The sequence below is a fragment of the Triticum dicoccoides genome, chromosome 6B (assembly GCF_002162155.2).
Source record: "Triticum dicoccoides isolate Atlit2015 ecotype Zavitan chromosome 6B, WEW_v2.0, whole genome shotgun sequence".
Lineage (NCBI taxonomy): Eukaryota > Viridiplantae > Streptophyta > Magnoliopsida > Poales > Poaceae > Triticum > Triticum dicoccoides.
Genome location: NC_041391.1, coordinates 278,846,901 through 278,865,653, shown reverse-complemented (window position 1 = coordinate 278,865,653; position 18,753 = coordinate 278,846,901). Strand labels below are relative to the sequence as shown.

Sequence of the window (18,753 nt, the reverse complement as noted above, 5' to 3'; positions counted from 1 at the left end):
TAGTAATTTCAAAAAATTTCCTACGCGCACACAGGATCATGTGATGCATAGCAACGAGGGGAGAGTGTTGTCTACGTACCCAACGCAGACCGACTGCGGAAGCGATGACACGACGTAGAGGAAGTAGTCGTACGTCTTCACGATCCAACCGATCAAGCACCGAAACTACGGCACCTCCGAGTTCGAGCACACGTTCAGCTCGATGACGATCCCCGGACTCCGATCCAGCAAAGTGTCGGGGAAGAGTTCCATCAGCACGACGGCGTGGTGACGATCTTGATGAACTACAGCAGCAGGGCTTTGCCTAAACTCCGCTACAGTATTATCGAGGAATATGGTGGCAGGGGGCACCGCACACGGCTAAGGAATCGATCACGTGGATCAACTTGTGTCAACTTGTGTGTTTAGAGGTGCCCCTGCCTCAGTATATAAAGGAGCCAAGGGGGGAGGGTGCGCCGGCCAGGAGGAGAGGCGCAGGAGGAGTCCTACTCCTACCGGGAGTAGGACTCCCCCCCCAATCCTATTCCAACTAGGATTCCCAAGGGGGAAAGAGGGAGAGGGGTGGCCGGCCACCTCTCCTAGTCCTAATAGGACTAGGGGAAGGGGGGAGGCGCGCAGCCCCCTTGGGCTGCCCCTTTCTCCTTTCCACTAAGGCCCATGATGGCCCATATGGCTCCCGGGGGGTTCCGGTAACCTCCCGGTAACCCGGTAAAATCCCGATTTCACCCGGAACACTTCCGATGTCCAAACATAGACTTCCAATATATCAATCTTTATGTCTCGACCATTTCGAGACTCCTCGTCATGTCCGTGATCACATCCGGGACTCCGAACAACCTTCGGTACATCAAAATGCATAAACTCATAATATAACTGTCATCGTAACCTTAAGCGTGCGGACCCTACGGGTTCGAGAACAATGTAGACATGACCGAGACACGTCTCTGGTCAATAACCAATAGCAGGACCTGGATGCCCATATTGGCTCCTACATATTCTACGAAGATCTTTATCGGTCAGACCGCATAACGACATACGTTGTTCCCTTTGTCATCGGTATGTTACTTGCCCGAGATTTGATCGTCGGTATCCAATACCTAGTTCAATCTCGTTACCGGCAAGTCTCTTTACTCGTTCCGTAATACATCATCTCACAACTAACATATTAGTTGCAGTGCTTGCAAGGCTTATGTGATGTGCATTACCGAGAGGGCCCAGAGATACCTCTCCGACAATCGGAGTGACAAATCCTAATCTCGAAATACGCCAACCCAACATCTACCTTTGGAGACACCTATAATGCTCCTTTATAATCACCCAGTTACGTTGTGACGTTTGGTAGCACCCAAAGTGTTCCTCCGGCAAACGGGAGTTGCATAATCTCATAGTCATAGGAACATGTATAAGTCATGAAGAAAGCAATAACAACATACTAAACGATCAGGTGCTAAGCTAATGGAATGGGTCATGTCAATCAGATCATTCAACTAATGATGTGACCTCGTTAATCAAATAACAACTCATTGTTCATGGTCAGGAAACATAACCATCTTTGATTAACGAGCTAGTCAAGTAGAGGCATACTAGTGACACTCTGTTTGTCTATGTATTCACACATGTATTATGTTTCCGGTTAATACAATTCTAGCATGAATAATAAACATTTTATCATGATATAAGGAAATAAATAATAACTTCATTATTGCCTCTAGGGCATATTTCCTTCAGTCTCCCACTTGCACTAGAGTCAATAATCTAGTTCACATCGCCATGTGATTTAACAGCAATAGTTCACATCACCATGTGATTAACACCCATAGTTCACATCGCTATGTGACCAACACCCAAAGGGTACTAAGGTGTGATCATGTTTTGCTTGTGAGAGAATCTTAGCCAACGGGTATGTCATATACAGATCCGTAAGTATTTTGCGAATTCTATGTCTACAATGCTCTGCACGGAGCTACTCTAGCTAATTGCTCCCACTTTCAATATGTATCTAGATCAAGACTTAGAGTCATCTAGATTAGTGTCAAACTTGCATCGGCGTAACCTTTTACGACGAACCTTTTTCCATAATCGAGAAACATATCCTTATTCCACTAAGGACAATTTTGACCGCTCTCCAGTGATCTACTCCTAGATCACTATTGTACTCCCTTGCCAAACTCAGTGGTATGGCATACAATAGATCTGGTATACAGCATGGCATACTTTATAGAACCTATGACTGAGGCATAGGGAATGACTTTCATTCTCTTTCTATTTTCTGCCGTGGTCGGGCTTTGAGTCTTACTCAACTTAACACCTTGCAACACAGGCAAGAACTCCTTCTTTGACTGTTCCATTTTGAACTATTTCAAAATCTTGCCAAGGTATGTACTCATTGAAAATCTTATCAAGCGTCTTGATCTATCTCAATAGATCTTGATGCTTAATATGTAAGTAGCTTTTACTGAGGTCTTTTCCTTTTAAAGAACTCCTTTAAAACACTCCTTTATGCTTTGCAGAAAAATTCTACATCATTTCTGATCAACAATATGTCACTCACATATACTAATCAGAAAGGCTGTAGTGCTCCCACTCACCCTTTTGTAAATACAGGCTTCTCAAAAAGTCTGTATAAAACCATATGCTTTGATCAACTCATCAAAGCATATATTCCAACTCCGAGAGGCTTGCACCAGTCCATAGATGGATCGCTGGAGCTTGCACATTTTGTTAGTACCTTTAGGATTGACAAAACCTTCTGGTTGCATCATATACAACTCTTCTTTAATAAATCCATTAAGGAATGCAGTTTTGTTTATCCATTTGCCAGATTTCATAAAATGCGGCAATTGCTAACATGATTCGGACAGACTTAAGCATAGATACGAGTGAGAAAATCTCATCGTAGCCAACACCTTGAACTTGTCGAAAACCTTTTTGCGACAATTCTAGCTTTGTAGATAGTAACACTACTATCAGCGTCCGTCTTCCTCTTGAAGATCCATTTATTCTCAATTGCTTGCTGATCATCGGGCAAGTCAACCAAAGTCCAAACTTTGTTCTCATACATGGATCATATCTCAGATTTCATGGCCTCAAACCATTTCGCGGAATCTGGGCTCATCATTGCTTCCTCATAGTTCGTAGGTTCATCATGGTCTAGTAACATGACTTCCAGAACATGATTACCGTACCACTCTGGTGCGGATCTTACTCTGGAAGACCTAAGAGGTTTGGTAGTAACTTGATCTGAAGTTTGATGATCATCATCATTAACTTCCTCACTTATTGGTGTAGGAATCACTGGAACTGATTTCTGTGATGAACTACTTTCCAATAAGGGAGAAGGTATAATTACCTCATCAAGTTCTACTCTCCTCCCACTCACTTCTTTCGAGAGAAACTCCTTCTCTGGAAAGGATCCATTTTAGCAACGAATGTCTTGCCTTCGGATCTGTGATAGAAGGTGTACCCAACAATTTCCTTTGGGTATGAAGACGCACTTCTCCGATTTGGGTTCGAGCTTATCAGGATGAAACCTTTTTCACATAAGCATCGCAGCCCCAAACTTTAAGAAACAAAGGTTAGGTTTACTGCTAAACCATAGTTCATACAGTGTCGTCTCAACGGATTTAGATGGTGCCCTATTTTAAAACGTGAATGCAGCTGTCTCTAATGCATAACCCCAAAACGATAGTGGTAAAGAGATATCATAGATCGCACCATATCAAATAAAGTGCGGTTACGACGTTCGGACACACTATAACGATGTGGTGTTCCAGGTGGCGTGAGCTGTGAAACTATTCCACATTGTTTTAATTGAAGACCAAACTCGTAACTCAAATATTTGTCTCCGCGATCAGATCGGAGAAACTTTATTTTCTTGTTACGATGATTTTTCCACTTCACTCTGAAATTCTTTGAACCTTTCAACTATTTCAGACTTATGTTTCATCAAGTAGATATACCCATATCTGCTCAAATCATCTTGTGAAGGTCAGAAAACAACGATGCTTGCCACGAGCAACAGCACTCATTGGATCGCATACATCGGTATGTATTATTTCCAACAAGTCAGTAACTCGTTCCATTGTTCCGAAGAACGGAGTTTTAGTCATCTTGCCCAAAAGGCACGGTTCGCAAGCATCAAATGATTCATAACCAAGTGATTCCGAAAATCCATCTTTATGGAGTTTCTTCATGCGCTTTACACCGATATGACCCAAACGGCAGTGCCACAAATAAGTTGCACTATCATTATTAACTTTGCATCTTTTGGCATCAATATTATGAATATGTGTATCACTACGATCGAGATCCAATGAACCATTTTCATTGGGTGTGTAACCATATAAGGTTTTATTCATGTAAATAGAACAACAGTTTATTCTCTTACTTAAATGAGTAACCGTATTGCAATATACATGATCAAATCATATTCATGCTCAACGCAAACACCAAATAACATTTATTTAGGTTCAACACTAATCCCGAAAGAATAGGGAGTGTGCGATGATGATCATATCAATCTTGAAACTACTTTCAACACACATCATCACTTCACCCTTAACTAGTTTCTGTTTATTCTGCAACTCCCGTTTCGAGTTACTACTCTTAGCAACTGAACCAGTACCAAATACCGAGGGGTTGCTATAAACACTAGTAAAGCACACATCAAACACCTGTATATCAAATATACCCTTTTTCACTTTGCCATCCTTCTTATCCACCAAATATTTAGGGTAGTTCCGCTTCCAGTGACCATTTCCTTTGCAGTGTAAGCACTCAGTTTCAGGCTTTGGTTCAGCTTTGGGCTTCTTCGTGGGAGTGACAACTTGCTTGTCAATCTACTTGAAGTTCCCCTTTCTTTCCCTTTGCCCTTTTTCTTGAAACTAGTGATCTTGTCAACCATCAACACTTGATGCTCTTTCTTGATTTCTACCTTCGTTGATTTCAACATCACGAAGAGCTCGGAATCATTTTCATCATCCCTTGCATACTATAGTTCATCACGAAGTTCTACTAACTTGGTGATGGTGACTAGAGAATTCTGTCAATCACTATCTTATCTGGAAGTTTAACTCCCACTTGATTCAAGCGATTGAAGTACCCAGACAATCTGAGCACATGCTCACTAGTTGAGCGATTCTCCTCCATTTTTTAGCTATAGAACTTGTTGGAGACTTCATATCTCTCAACTCGGGTATTTGCTTGAAATATTAACTTCAATTCCTGGAACATCTCATATGGTCCATGACGTTCAAAACGTCTTTGAAGTCCCGATTCTAAGCCTTAAGCATGGTGCACTAAACTATCAAGTAGTCATCATATTGAGCTAGCCAGACGTTCATAACTTCTGCATCTGCTCCTGCAATAGGTCTGTCACCTAGCGGTGCATTAAGGACATAATTCTTCTATGCAGCAATGAGGATTTAACCTCAGATCACGGATCAAATCCGCAACATTGCTACTAACATTTTTCAACACAATTTTCTCTAGGAACATATCAAAATAAACACAGGGAAGCAACAACGCGAGCTATTGATCTACAACATGATTTGCAAAATACTACTAGGACTAAGTTTATGATAAATTTAAGTTCAATTTAATCATATTACTTAAGAACTCCCACTTAGATAGACATCCCTCTAATCCTCTAAGTGATCACGTGATCCAAATCAACTAAACCATGTCCGATCATCACGTGAGATGGAGTAGTTTCATTGGTGAACATCATTATGTTGATCATATCTACTATATGATTCACGCTCGACCTTTCGGTCTCCGTGTTCCGAGGCCATATCTGCATATGCTAGGCTCGTCAAGTTTAACCTGAGTATTCTGCGTGCGCAACTGTTTTGCACCCGTTGTATTTGAACGTAGAGCCTATCACACCCGATCATCACGTGGTGTCTCAGCACGAAGAACTTTCGCAACGGTGCATACTCAGGGAGAACACTTCTTGATAATTTAGTGAGAGATCATCTTATAATGCTACCGTCAATTAAAGCAAGATAAGATGCATAAAAAGATAAACATCACATGCAATCAATATAAGTGATATGATATGGCCATCATCATCTTGTGCTTGTGATCTCCATCTCCGAAGCACCGTCATGATCACCATCGTCACCGGCGCGACACCTTGATCTCCATCGTAGCATCGTTGTCGTCTCGCCAATCTTATGCTTCCACGACTATCACTACCGTTTAGTAATAAAGTAAAGCATTACATCGCGATTGCATTGCATACAATAAAGCGACAACCATATGGCTCCTGCCAGTTGCCGATAACTTGGTTACAAAACATGATCATCTCATACAATAAAATTCAGCATCATGCCTTGACCATATCACATCACAACATGCCCTGCAAAAACAAGTTAGACGTCCTCTACTTTGTTGTTGCATGTTTTACGTGGCTGCTACGGGCTTAAGTAAGAACCAATCTCACCTACGCATCAAAACCACAACGATAGTTTGTCAAATAGACTCCGTTTTAACCTTCGCAAGGACCGGGCGTAGCCATACTTGGTTCAACTAAAGTTGGAGAGGCAGTCGCCCGCAAGCCATCTCTGTGCAAAGCACGTCGAGGGAACCGGTCTCGCGTAAGCGTACGCGCAAGGTTGGTCCGGGTCGTCTCGTCCAACAATACCGCTGAACCAAAATATGACATGCTGGTACGCAGTATGACTTGTATCGTCCACAACTCACTTGTGTTCTACTCGTGCATATAACATCAACAACATTAACCTAGGCTCGGATGCCACTGTTGGGTTTCGTAGTAATTTCAAAAAATTTCCTACGCGCACACAGGATCATGTGATGCATAGCAACGAGAGGAGAGTGTTGTCTACGTACCCAACGCAGACCGACTGCGGAAGCAATGACACGACGTAGAGGAAGTAGTCGTACGTCTTCACGATCCAACCGATCAAGCACCGAAACTACGGCACCTCCGAGTTCGAGCACACGTTCAGCTCGATGACGATCCCCGGACTCCGATCCAGCAAAGTGTCGGGGAAGAGTTTCGTCAGCACGACGGCGTGGTGACGATCTTGATGAACTACAGCAGCAGGGCTTCGCCTAAACTCCGCTACAGTATTATCGAGGAATATGGTGGCAGGGGGCACCGCACACGGCTAAGGAATCGATCACGTGGATCAACTTGTGTTAACTTGTGTGTTTAGAGGTGCCCCTGCCTCCGTATATAAAGGAGCCAAGGGGGGAGGAGGCGCCGGCCAGGAGGAGGTGGCGCAGGAGGAGTCCTACTCCTACCGGGAGTAGGACTCCCCCCCAATCCTATTCCAACTAGGATTCCCAAGGGGGAAAGAGGGAGAGGGGTGGCTGGCCACCTCTCCTAGTCCTACTAGGACTAGGGGAAGGGGGGAGGCGCGCAGCCCCCTTGGGCTGCCCCTTTCTCCTTTCCACTAAGGCCCATGATGGCCCATATGGCTCCCGGGGGGTTCCGGTAACCTCCCGGTAACCCGGTAAAATCCCGATTTCACCCGGAACACTTCCGATGTCCAAACATAGACTTCCAATATATCAATCTTTATGTCTCGACCATTTCGAGACTCCTCGTCATGTCCGTGATCACATCCGGGACTCCGAACAACCTTCGGTACATCAAAATGCATAAACTCATAATATAACTGTCATCGTAACCTTAAGCGTGCGGACCCTACGGGTTCGAGAACAATGTAGACATGACCGAGACACGTCTCTGGTCAATAACCAATAGCAGGACCTGGATGCCCATATTGGCTCCTACATATTCTACGAAGATCTTTATCGGTCAGACCGCATAACGACATACGTTGTTCCCTTTGTCATCGGTATGTTACTTGCCCGAGATTTGATCGTCGGTATCCAATACCTAGTTCAATCTCGTTACCGGCAAGTCTCTTTACTCGTTCCGTAATACATCATCTCACAACTAACATATTAGTTGCAGTGCTTGCAAGGCTTATGTGATGTGCATTACCGAGAGGGCCCAGAGATACCTCTCCGACAATCGGAGTGACAAATCCTAATCTCGAAATACGCCAACCCAACATCTACCTTTGGAGACACCTATAATGCTCCTTTATAATCACCCAGTTACGTTGTGACGTTTGGTAGCACCCAAAGTGTTCCTCCGGCAAACGGGAGTTGCATAATCTCATAGTCATAGGAACATGTATAAGTCATGAAGAAAGCAATAACAACATACTAAACGATCAGGTGCTAAGCTAATGGAATGGGTCATGTCAATCAGATCATTCAACTAATGATGTGACCTCGTTAATCAAATAACAACTCATTGTTCATGGTCAGGAAACATAACCATCTTTGATTAACGAGCTAGTCAAGTAGAGGCATACTAGTGACACTCTGTTTGTCTATGTATTCACACATGTATTATGTTTCCGGTTAATACAATTCTAGCATGAATAATAAACATTTTATCATGATATAAGGAAATAAATAATAACTTCATTATTGCCTCTAGGGCATATTTCCTTCAGAGAGCGCCCCTTGATAGTACGGCAAACGATCCTATAACTCGGTCTCCCAACTACCATCATGAGACCGGTAAAACAGAAAAACTATCAAGGGCAAACCTTTGCCTTGCACATGGTCCACTTGAGCTAGATGATGACGATCTTGACTCCCTCAAGTTGGACCATCTTTCTTGATTGTGTTGGCTCGATGAAGACTAGATGATTGCTCCCCCATAGTTCACTATGGGTGGGCCAATCTTTGGCTCATCTTCGCAAGTCCATTGTCACCACAATGGACGGCAAGCTTCAAGCACTTGATCTCTTCGTGATGCATCACTTGAACTTGCACACCGCATCCTAACCCCACAAAGAACTCTCACGAAGACCATGGGTTAGTACACAAAGTGTAATTGACAATGCTTACCATACCATGGGATCACTTGACCCCTCTCGGTACATCTTCTATGCTTTGTGTGTTGATCAACTTGATTCACTCTTTGACTTAGTCTTGATCAACCTCTCACAAGACCAATCTTTTAGGCAATTCCTTGAATAGCACCTTGGTCGACACAAACTCTACTTGAAACCAACAAATGTACTCCAAGAAAAGTCTATGGAAAAAACCTTCAAATATAACTCAAGGCAACCATTAGTCCATAGAGATTGTCATCAATTACCAAAACCAAACATGGGGGCACCGCATGTTCTTTCAGATATGTAGTCCTTGTCTTAAACGTCAAGGCTTTCAAAGTCATCTTCTGGCACGTCATGGGCCGCCCATGTGGCCCAGGACGGAACCGACCTAAGGGTCCTAAGCCCGACCCACCAGGCTGGGAATCGACTTGGTGAGAGACCCCTTGGCCAGGACACCGTTAATAGCCCCTGAACCAATCTGCATGCTTGGCTGCACCTCGGCCATATCTCGGCTGCACTTGTCTTCGGTCGTCGAGGTTGAAACTGGTTCAACAAAACTTTCCCAACAGTATCCACTCGTAGACGACCTCCATGTCAGACTACTTTCGAAGTGGCGCGCACTACCTCGATCTTGAGTTCCCTATGTAGATAGCCGGCCTCCGCGGAAGGATTTTCCGTGAAGTCAGCTCTTGCAGGACGATTTTTTGCAGGATACTTGAAAAAATGTTGATGAAGTAAGTCGGGTTTAGTGGAAGACCTTCCTGCTAAGCCGGCCTCCGCGGTCCGATATTCCCGTGAAGCACTTGTAAAGTTTAAAACCAATGCAATTTATTCTCTACCGAGTTATATAGCCAGTAGCTTTCAAGGTGTAGATTGGCACTAGATCTGATTTCCGCCGTATGTCCTTAGCATCATTCCACACTTTCACGTATCATAGCTCCCGAGCTGCAGGTTAGTTTGGCACAGTCTAGGCACATGTCGTCTTAATTTGGACTTTGCAGAAAAATTGTTGGTGCAGTAGCGCTTGAGACTCAGGTAAGGTACAATGGCCGACCTGTGGATCGAAATCCTCCTCTAGACTTGAACTAGTTTGAACCGGTGTGCAGTAGCCCCCGGGACTCAGGTTGGGCAGAATGGCTGACCTGAGGATCGAATCTCCTCGGTTTGCTTACTACACTTAGACTATTTTACTGAAATGTCAATGCAGTAGCCCCTGAGACTTACGTTGGGCAACATGACCGACCTGAGGATCGAATCTCCTGGGGAACTACCTCAGCCGAGTAGCGGTATTTCGACACAAGTAGCCCCCAACTCGGTTTGGGGGGATCCGTGGATCAACCTTCTAGATGCCGGTCTAGAATATAATTTAGCTGACCAACGGCGTCGGGCGAAAATCGCCCATACTCGGTTCTACAGGACCATCGATCAACCTTCGTCAGCAATATCTGAGCTGGACAATTCAACATACTATCATATTCCCAAAGATGTACAAAACCTGTTTGCGCATGACGCAAACTAGCTCATAGGCAATCTCATAGGCAATCTGATTGTTCTCTTTTACTCCCTCCATTCTAGACTATAAGGTGCATCAGTTTTCGTGCAAGTCAATCTTATGTATGTTTGACAACCCACGATGTGACCTTGGTGGTTAGATCTGATGACGGTGACGACGATGCTTGAACGCAGTTTCCCTCCTTGGAAGCATCGTTTTTGAAGAACTTTTGTCTTAGTCCTTGTGTTGTCAAGCAATGTTTGGCGCCAATGGTCACTGTTGTATATCTTCGATCAATGTTTTCCATTCATTCGGGTTTTTCTTTTCTCTTTCCGCCTAGGCATAGTTTTGGTCTTGCATGACGTTGCTCATTATCGGCGTGGTCGCGTGCGCGCGTGTGTGTTGGTTGTGTGGTTATGAAGACACTGGATGTATACTTGATTTGTATCTCTCAGTGTTGGATGTATACTTGATTTGTATCTCCAGTGCTGGATGTATACTTGATTTGTATCTCTCAATGCTACATTATGTTACGAGTCAATAAAAGCATCCTTTATCAGAAAATGTATAAAAGTACTTTTTACGATGAATCTAATGTATTGTAGATATTGATACTTTTTTCTAGAACTTGGTCATTATTTTGGAACTGGGAAGTAGCTTCTCTAGCTTCTATGGATTGCAAGGCTTTGGAATTCATGTTGTATCTGCATCTAACCTCAGCCTGAAATACAATTTGACGCCCGGAGCGCACCTCCACCTCGTTAATAAATACGGGTTTCTTTTACTCCGCCTAAAAGAAACCATGGCTAGCCAACGCTCGCCCCTCAACGGTGCTACCTCCCCTCGCCCCTGCAGATTCAATGGCGACGACGCCATGGCTCGCAGCCAACAGCGGTAGTAGCAAATTTTTGTGCTAGTTCCAGCAAAACCAAAAACAGTGGAAGCAAAAATCGCAAATTGGGCGATGTTCTAGCAAAAATCGAAACACCGGCGAAAGCAAAAAATTAAAGCTGGTTCCAGCAAACCAAAACGCCATTTGAAGCAAAAATGCAAAATTGGGCGTTCTTTCCAGCAAAGCAAAAGCGGCAGTTGTAGCAAAAATTGGGGCTGGCTCCAGCAAACCAAAACACCGGTTGTAGCAAATTGCAAAATTTGGCGTCGGTACCAGCAAAACCAAAACGCCTCATGGTAGCAAAAATTGGTGTTGTCTCCAGCAAACCAAAACACTGGTTGTAGCAAAATACAAAATTTGGCGTCGGTACCAGCAAAACCAAAACGTCGATGGTAGCAAAAATTTGTGCTGGTTCCAGCAAACCAAAAAACGGTGGTAGCAAAAATGTAAAATTTGGGCAAAACCAAAAACATTGCTGGTAGCAAAAACTAGGCGCTCGTCCCAGCATCTGGTTGCCGCACCTGAGACACTCACCGGTCGTGGTCACCCACCGTCACAGGTCGCAGCAAACACCGGTTCACAGCACTGTGTGGTTGCACATCAACACATGTGTGGGCTCAATCTTGTGTGGTTCGTGGAGGATTACAGCAGGAAGGAGAGAAAGCAACACGAAGAAGCTCGAGCTCGAGGTATCCATGGTGGTTTGCTGAAGGGAGTGGAGAACCAACTCGTTGGAATTATGGGGACGAAGAAGTGGTTTGCTGAGGGCAGTGGAGAAGCAATTGTTGGACTTGTGGGGGCGAAGAATGAAGGGGCGACGGCCGTGGAGCACGGCGAGCGAGCAGAAGGCAGGTGTCCATGGCTCTCCAGAAAAAATCAGGAAGGTGTGGCCAGGAGTTGTCCACGGGTGTGTTTGGATGAGGAGAAAAGGTCTGCATAGAGGAAAAAGGAGGGCGGTGCGTGGGACCGGCTGTAAGCATCGCGCGGTATGAAGCAAGCGCTGCATTAGAGAGGCAAGGGCGGTGCTGTTTTCAAACATTTCCCTAAAAGATTTGTCTGAAGTCCAAACTTTGCAAATGTTGATGTTTATTGTGAATGTTAATATATGTTTTGTATAAACTTTTTAGTGTTTGACTCAAGACAAACCTAATATGGAGGGAGTAAATAAATAAATAAACAGGTTCACAACACAGCCACGGCAGAAACTCGTACGCAGGTACTGCTACGTGGTAAGAAAAAAAGACCATAGGCAGGCAGATTGCGTAGCTAATTCAACGAGTTCGAGTATCAAACATTACACGTAGTTAATTATGCTACCACATGCGTATCTTAAAAACTTTGTTAACCATGGAACGACATAAGTTCAGAATACAAGTCCAGCAACGTGCAGTTACACGCTTCCACAGACTCAAGCGGAGAAAGCTCGGGTCCTCACTTCCACAGCTTCCGCAAGGACATGTTCTTCTCATTGTCCTTCTTCATCACCTTGGCCACCGCCATCTCGAAGTCCTCCTGTGTTACGTGCACCCTTCTCTCGCGGAGAGCAAACATTCCGGCTTCGGTGCAGACCGCCTGAATAACAAAGGACAGAAACCAGAGTGAACAACTTCATATGAAAGGAGCAGGGATGTTGTGCACATGATGGTGTTGTCAGCCGTGAACAAGGAAATGCAAAACATGTAAAGTGTTTTCAAGCAGAAGAGCGCGGAAAGTCTTACCATACTACTTCTGCATATATATACAAAAATGTTGCTAACCAGATAATGCGGCGAGATATTTAAACAGACCATTCTGCTTGTTTTTTCAGAAACCAAATTTGAACTCAACAAACAGCTAACAACATACAGTTAACCAACTATTCAGGCCCTCGGAACCATAATTAAAACTAATCTGGTGTTAGGTTAATAAGAGCAGAGCTACATAGAAGAACTAGGAACGGTCCTCGGAAGGGATCATTCATGAACAGGTTCCAAAAATGGATCAGCAGGAGGAGACTATAAAGTGAGCATGCTTCTCAGCAATCAAAGCTCAAGTGCATGGTGCAATATTCATTTTTTGGAAGAGATTAAAAATTGTTAGATTATATTTTTTTGGTTATATAAGCAACGGCACTAAACAGACCCAAATTGAGAAAACTGAAACATGACGTAGCATATAATGACCAGAGATTTATGTAGAGACTAAACCAACCTTTAGCTCAGCTCCTGAAGCGCCATTCATCTTTCCCGCAATCTTTTTCAGATCAATACCACGCATCAAGTTCATCCTTCTTGAATGAATCTTCAAGATATCACCTCGTGACTGAAGGGCAAAAGATTAAGCACATTGTCAGCCCAAATAAAATCATGCAGAATCATCAAGCATTATGTGTTAAAGTATGAGGCACATACATCCTCATTAGGATTTGGAAATTCAATCTTCCTGTCTATGCGGCCAGGCCTCAAAAGGGCTTGATCCAAGATGTCTATCCGGTTTGTTGCCATCAGAACCTGCACAGAACACATACAGGGCATCATGATAGTGTTGCTCCATATATATAATTAAGACACAGAAACAACAATTATTAAGTACAGCATACCTTAATTTTGTTTGATGCTTCAAAACCATCAAGTTGGTTTAGAAGCTCAAGCATGGTCCGTTGCACTTCACTATCACCATTGCCAGTTCCAGACTCCATTCTAGCAGATCCAATGGAGTCTATTTCATCCATGAATATAATAGACGGTGCATGCTCCCTGCAATAATTTAACCAAACAATTAGCCCATCAACAGAGGATGCACGTGGAACATATTTCATATCAAAGGCAAATAATTCTAGCTGTTAACCTTTTACTTAGCTTACCTAGCCATAACAAAGAGTTCACGAACCATCCGGGAGCCCTCACCAATATACTTCTGAACCAACTCAGAACCAGATACCCTGATGAAGGTACAGTCGGTGTGATGAGCAACTGCACGTGCCAGTAATGTTTTGCCTGTCCCTGGTGGTCCATAAAGGAGAACACCCTGCAAAAGAAGAGTGTAAAATATTCTGCTAGGTATATCAATGAATGAACTAATTAAGACATTATTCTAAATAATCAAACCTTTGGCTGGGCAATTCCAAGGCTCTCAAATAACTCAGGATGTTTGATAGGAAGCTCGATGACCTGAAAATGGAGTTCATGAGTCGGATGTCAAACATGATACAATGACAACGCATCGAAATTCTAAACATACCTCTTTGATCTCCTTGATTTGCTGATCAAGACCTCCAATCATATCATATGTAGAATCTGGGACCTTCTCAACTTTCATAAGATTGACCAGTGGATCAACTTTGCTTGGAAGGACCAAATGAAGCATATAGCTATCATTCCGAAGAGCAACTCTTGTTGAAGGTGTGATTTTTGTGATATCGATGCTCTTATCAATATCTACTACATATTTGCCTTCTGGATGCACCTGAACAATTACATCTGAAAAGTTAGCGACAACTTCGATGGCGAAAATATTATAACTCAGAGCAGACGGCCAGACCAATAAACCCAATAGAGCGGCAAAAAACATGAATAGAGCACAATCACCAAGACAATAAAAAAAATCTCCAGCAGACTAACAGCCAAAAGCTAATAAAGGAAGCAGCCTATCACTGTTCCTCACGGTGTATGTGTGATGTTTGAGTTCATTTGAAAAAATTTAATAAGTCATAAGCCCAACTAATAAAGAGCACTGATGAGATCTTACACCTTGTACCTTTGTCATACAGATAAAGTACAATAGTACTAGGCAATGTGTAAAGGAAGAAATATTATTTTTTTTGCGAGTAAAGGAAGAAATAATTTACCTTAACAAGAACCTTTGATTTTCCCATGACCTTCACCACCTCACCAACATAAGAGCCAGGCTCCTGGAGTAACTGTAGCTCTTCCCTAAGCATTCTAACTGCAGCATAAAAAAAATTGAGCCAATTTAGAGGAAGCACTTGATGAATAGCTCATGCAAAGAAGCGTCAGTCCTTGAACCAAGATAGGAAGAGTAACTTGAATCCTTAATAGTATTCCTATGCTGCTATACATCGTCATGGAAATAAAAAATAGGACAACAGAAAGATAGTTTAATCAATTGCACAGTCCAGTTGTTCAAGAAAAGTCATGTTTTGGATCATTGATACCAAGAGTATGTATGCTTGAGAGTAACAAAAAACACAAATTTCTCACAGAAAAAACAATATTGAACAAATTGATAAAATTGGTAGAATCTAGCTATTGAAAAATAGTCATGTTTTGGATTGTTGGTACCAAGAGTATGAATTAGAGTAACAAAAACACAAATTTCTCACCCCAAAAAAAAAGCAATATTGAATAAATGGATAGAATTGGGAGAATCTAGCTATTGAAGAGAAAGATTTAAGGCAAGAGATAAACAGTGTTCTGTTCCTCGCAATCTTTGTGGTTCATGCAAACCGAATATCATTGCAGAAATACGGGAAACCACTAGTAATCGACACGCAGTCAGCCCAGAGGGAGTACGCCAAGAATATGAGCAATTCGCTGCATGTTTTTGTATCAAAACAAAATCACAGAAACTAGAAAATAACAGGGCATAGATTATTATTAACGAAAGGTGAATTTTTTTTGAGAAGTTCTACATATCGGCACAGCCAATCACCGGTTGCCCAGTGACTAGACTAAATATTGCACATTTTGCTAAGATTATGCGTACGGAGCAAGCTAGGGTTCGACTAGCGCGATTCAATGGTTCACGAAAAAGTCTCTGTCGCTAGGGTTTGGGGGCGGCGCTAGGTGAAGAATAGAGTAAGGTCACCTCGGGAGTTGAGGTCGTTGCGCTGGGCCTCGAGGCGATTGAGGTTGTGCGTCTTCTGGCGGATCTGGAGCTGCAGGTCGTGGATGTGCTGCAGGTAGTACTGGCGCAGCCCCTCGCCTCCGCCACGCGCGCCCTTGGCCGACTCGTCGCCGGACGCGGCCGGCGGGGGCTTCGAGATGTCCATCGCCACCGTCGCCATGGAGCTGGGCTGGGGTTTGGTTTGGTTTCTTCTGCTTGCGGTCGACGAAAGCTTTATTCCTCGGCCTCTTTCTTCTTGCGGCGGAAGAAGAAAGCTTTTTTTTTCTCGGCCCGGAAGCGGAGTGGGTTGTTTGGGACTTTGGGCTGGGTCTGGTGCCGCTGGCTCGCTATGTTTCCTTTCTTTATAGTCGGTTCCTGCGAGGATGTGAGGCCGAGTCGGTGAAGTGTGTGGACTATAGACAACGGAGCCGAGTCCGTGACGGACAGTCACTGATTCAGTACACGCGGTAAAATCAAAATGAGTCAAATACGTGATAAGTCCTGAAACTATGAAACTATTGAAGGTGTGCCAATCTACCTATAGACCTATCTATCTATATCTATATCTATAGGGAAACGTTTGGAGACGGCGCACCGGCCGAACGCTTCGGCCGGTCTCGTCCACACACGCAGCGCTAGGCCCACCACGTTATCCTTCCCCCCATCCCCACGTCCTTCTCCTTCCCTTTCCTAGTACTTTTTCCCCATGTCCCCGGCTATCATGGAAGTCCAAACCTGCGATCTCCTCCAGCGAGCCCTCCTTTCTTCTCCGGCGAGCACCCCCGAAGCCGACCCCCACCCCCCCTCCTCCGCCCCCGAGCTAGTGTCCTCCTCTCTCTCAACTGCATCTCGTAAGCCATGGCCGCGCTCGTCGGGGGCCAAGCACCGGCGCTACTACGACAGGGGAGGCATCACCTGCGAGCTCACAGGCAGGGCAGCCATGGCACACGAGCTCGAGGTGGACGTCGAGCTGAGAGCACAACGGGGACACCCTTGATGTTGTGACCGGCATTCTGGAAAGCTACAACCGATGCGGCGAAAAGCTTCAGCCAGTGGCGACAGATGCTGGAACCAACCATTGCCACAACAAAAGGCTACATCCGGTATCGCATAAAGCTTCAACCGGCGTTGGAAAAAGCTTCAAACATTGAACGCCGATGCTAGGGGCTGGCTACTGCCAACAGGGAAAAGCTTCAAGGTGCCGCAAAAAGCTTCAACCGTAGATAATAAAGATTCAACCGTAGTTGATTTTTGCTACCACCAGCAAAGTTTTTTGCTACATCCATCAAGGCGGGAGCTGCGACCTCGTGACGGCGATGACGATTTTGCTGCAACCATAGTAGGATTTTGCTACTACCGCCGAAGGTTTTGCTACGTCCATCTAGGTGGAGCTGCAACCTCGCGACGACGGCGAGAAGATTTTTGCTGCAACCGTAGGTTAATTTTGCTACTACCAGTGAAGTTTTTGCTACATCCATTCAAACGGCGTTGATTGACTGGCAGCTGTCGTCGACGCAATTCCTTGCAGCGAGCATCAACGGCGAGCGGCGGTGACGGAGCTACAACCGGGAGCAACAACCGGCGCCGTCGAGAGCTGCAACCGCAGGTGTGGCTGTTGCATGGGTCTAGGGGACGACGAGGACGACCGGCGAGGATGGGGACCGGCGACGAGGGGTTGGAAAAGGGATGGGGACCGGTGATGAGGAAGACCGACGGAGGCCGGCGACGAGGACGGCCACCGGAGGGGACAAGAGGCGCGGCGCCGCGCTCCTTGAGCGAGGCATGTGGATCCAGCCCGAGTGCTCGAGGAAGAAGAAGCCGGGGCGATTCATTTTTTTTTACCTGGATCCAACGACCCGCGCGGCTCACATCCAACGGCCTGGGCTAGACCGGCCGAAACTTTCGGCCGGCGCACCGGCGCCTATCAGCGCCCATATCTATATCTATATCTATATATATACCTACTATTAAAGGAAGTAGGTATTCTTGGTTTAGTTTCGCTTTATTTCGTCCCGTTTAGGTGATTTTTTTCTTTTTGGTTTCGTCCCACCTCGAAGATTTTTATTATCCGAGGTGGTATTATTTTTTCGTCCACAGGCGCTTTTTGCAAACTAGCGCCTGCAGCGCACTTCCTCTGTCGCGAGATGGGCCGGCCCATGATAGCGTTTTGCTTTATATATCTTTATAAGTGCAAAAAGAACGGTGTGCAGGGAGGAAACGAACCGGAGACCTGTACGTTCCAAACTCAGCGCGCCCACCACTTGGCCAACAGCAAGATTATGCATGTTAAATATTTGCGTTCTTTTTATTCTTTCTCCAGTTCGCATTTACTTTTAATTTCTGTTTTCTTCTTTTATCTTTTACTTTCCTATTTTATTTCTTTTTCTTAAATGCAAGATTGTTAATCGATGAACTTTTTCTTCAAAATGAATGAATTTTTTTTCAAAAATCCATGAACTTTTTTTCAAATCGATGAACTTTTCTCAAAATTTGTGAACTTTTTTAAACATTCAATGAACTTTTTTCAAAACTCCATGAACTTATTTTTCAAATTTGACAATTTTTTTAAAATTCAATGAAATTTTTCTAAAATCGATGAACTATCGATGAACTTTTTTCAATACATGAACATTTTTCAAATTTGATGAACTGTT

At 44.2% G+C, this 18,753-nt stretch overlaps 1 protein-coding gene across 1 annotated transcript; it reads right to left on the bottom strand.

Annotated features, from left to right (window-relative positions):
* Nucleotides 1-12,498: 12,498 nt before the first annotated feature.
* Nucleotides 12,499-16,444, bottom strand: LOC119322012 (26S proteasome regulatory subunit 8 homolog A-like). The gene is made up of 9 exons (XM_037595523.1): nucleotides 16,082-16,444; nucleotides 15,102-15,199; nucleotides 14,495-14,719; nucleotides 14,362-14,424; nucleotides 14,118-14,281; nucleotides 13,854-14,010; nucleotides 13,666-13,764; nucleotides 13,466-13,576; nucleotides 12,499-12,847 (listed from the first exon to the last, which is right to left on the bottom strand). The coding sequence occupies exons 1-9, from the start codon at nucleotides 16,278-16,280 to the stop codon at nucleotides 12,707-12,709; spliced, it is 1,257 nt and encodes a 418-aa protein (XP_037451420.1). The 5' UTR covers nucleotides 16,281-16,444; the 3' UTR covers nucleotides 12,499-12,706.
* Between the last annotated feature and the right edge of the window lie 2,309 nt (nucleotides 16,445-18,753).

Coding starts and splice junctions, on each gene's coding strand:
- LOC119322012 (XM_037595523.1), bottom strand. CDS start 16,280: ATGGCGACGGTGGCGATGGACATCTCGAAGCCCCCGCCGGCCGCGTCC. Junction 14,282..14,361: donor TTGGAATTGCCCAGCCAAAG/GTTTGATTATTT, acceptor CTTCTTTTGCAG/GGTGTTCTCCTTTATGGACC. Junction 14,011..14,117: donor GAACTCTTTGTTATGGCTAG/GTAAGCTAAGTA, acceptor AAATTATTGCAG/GGAGCATGCACCGTCTATTA.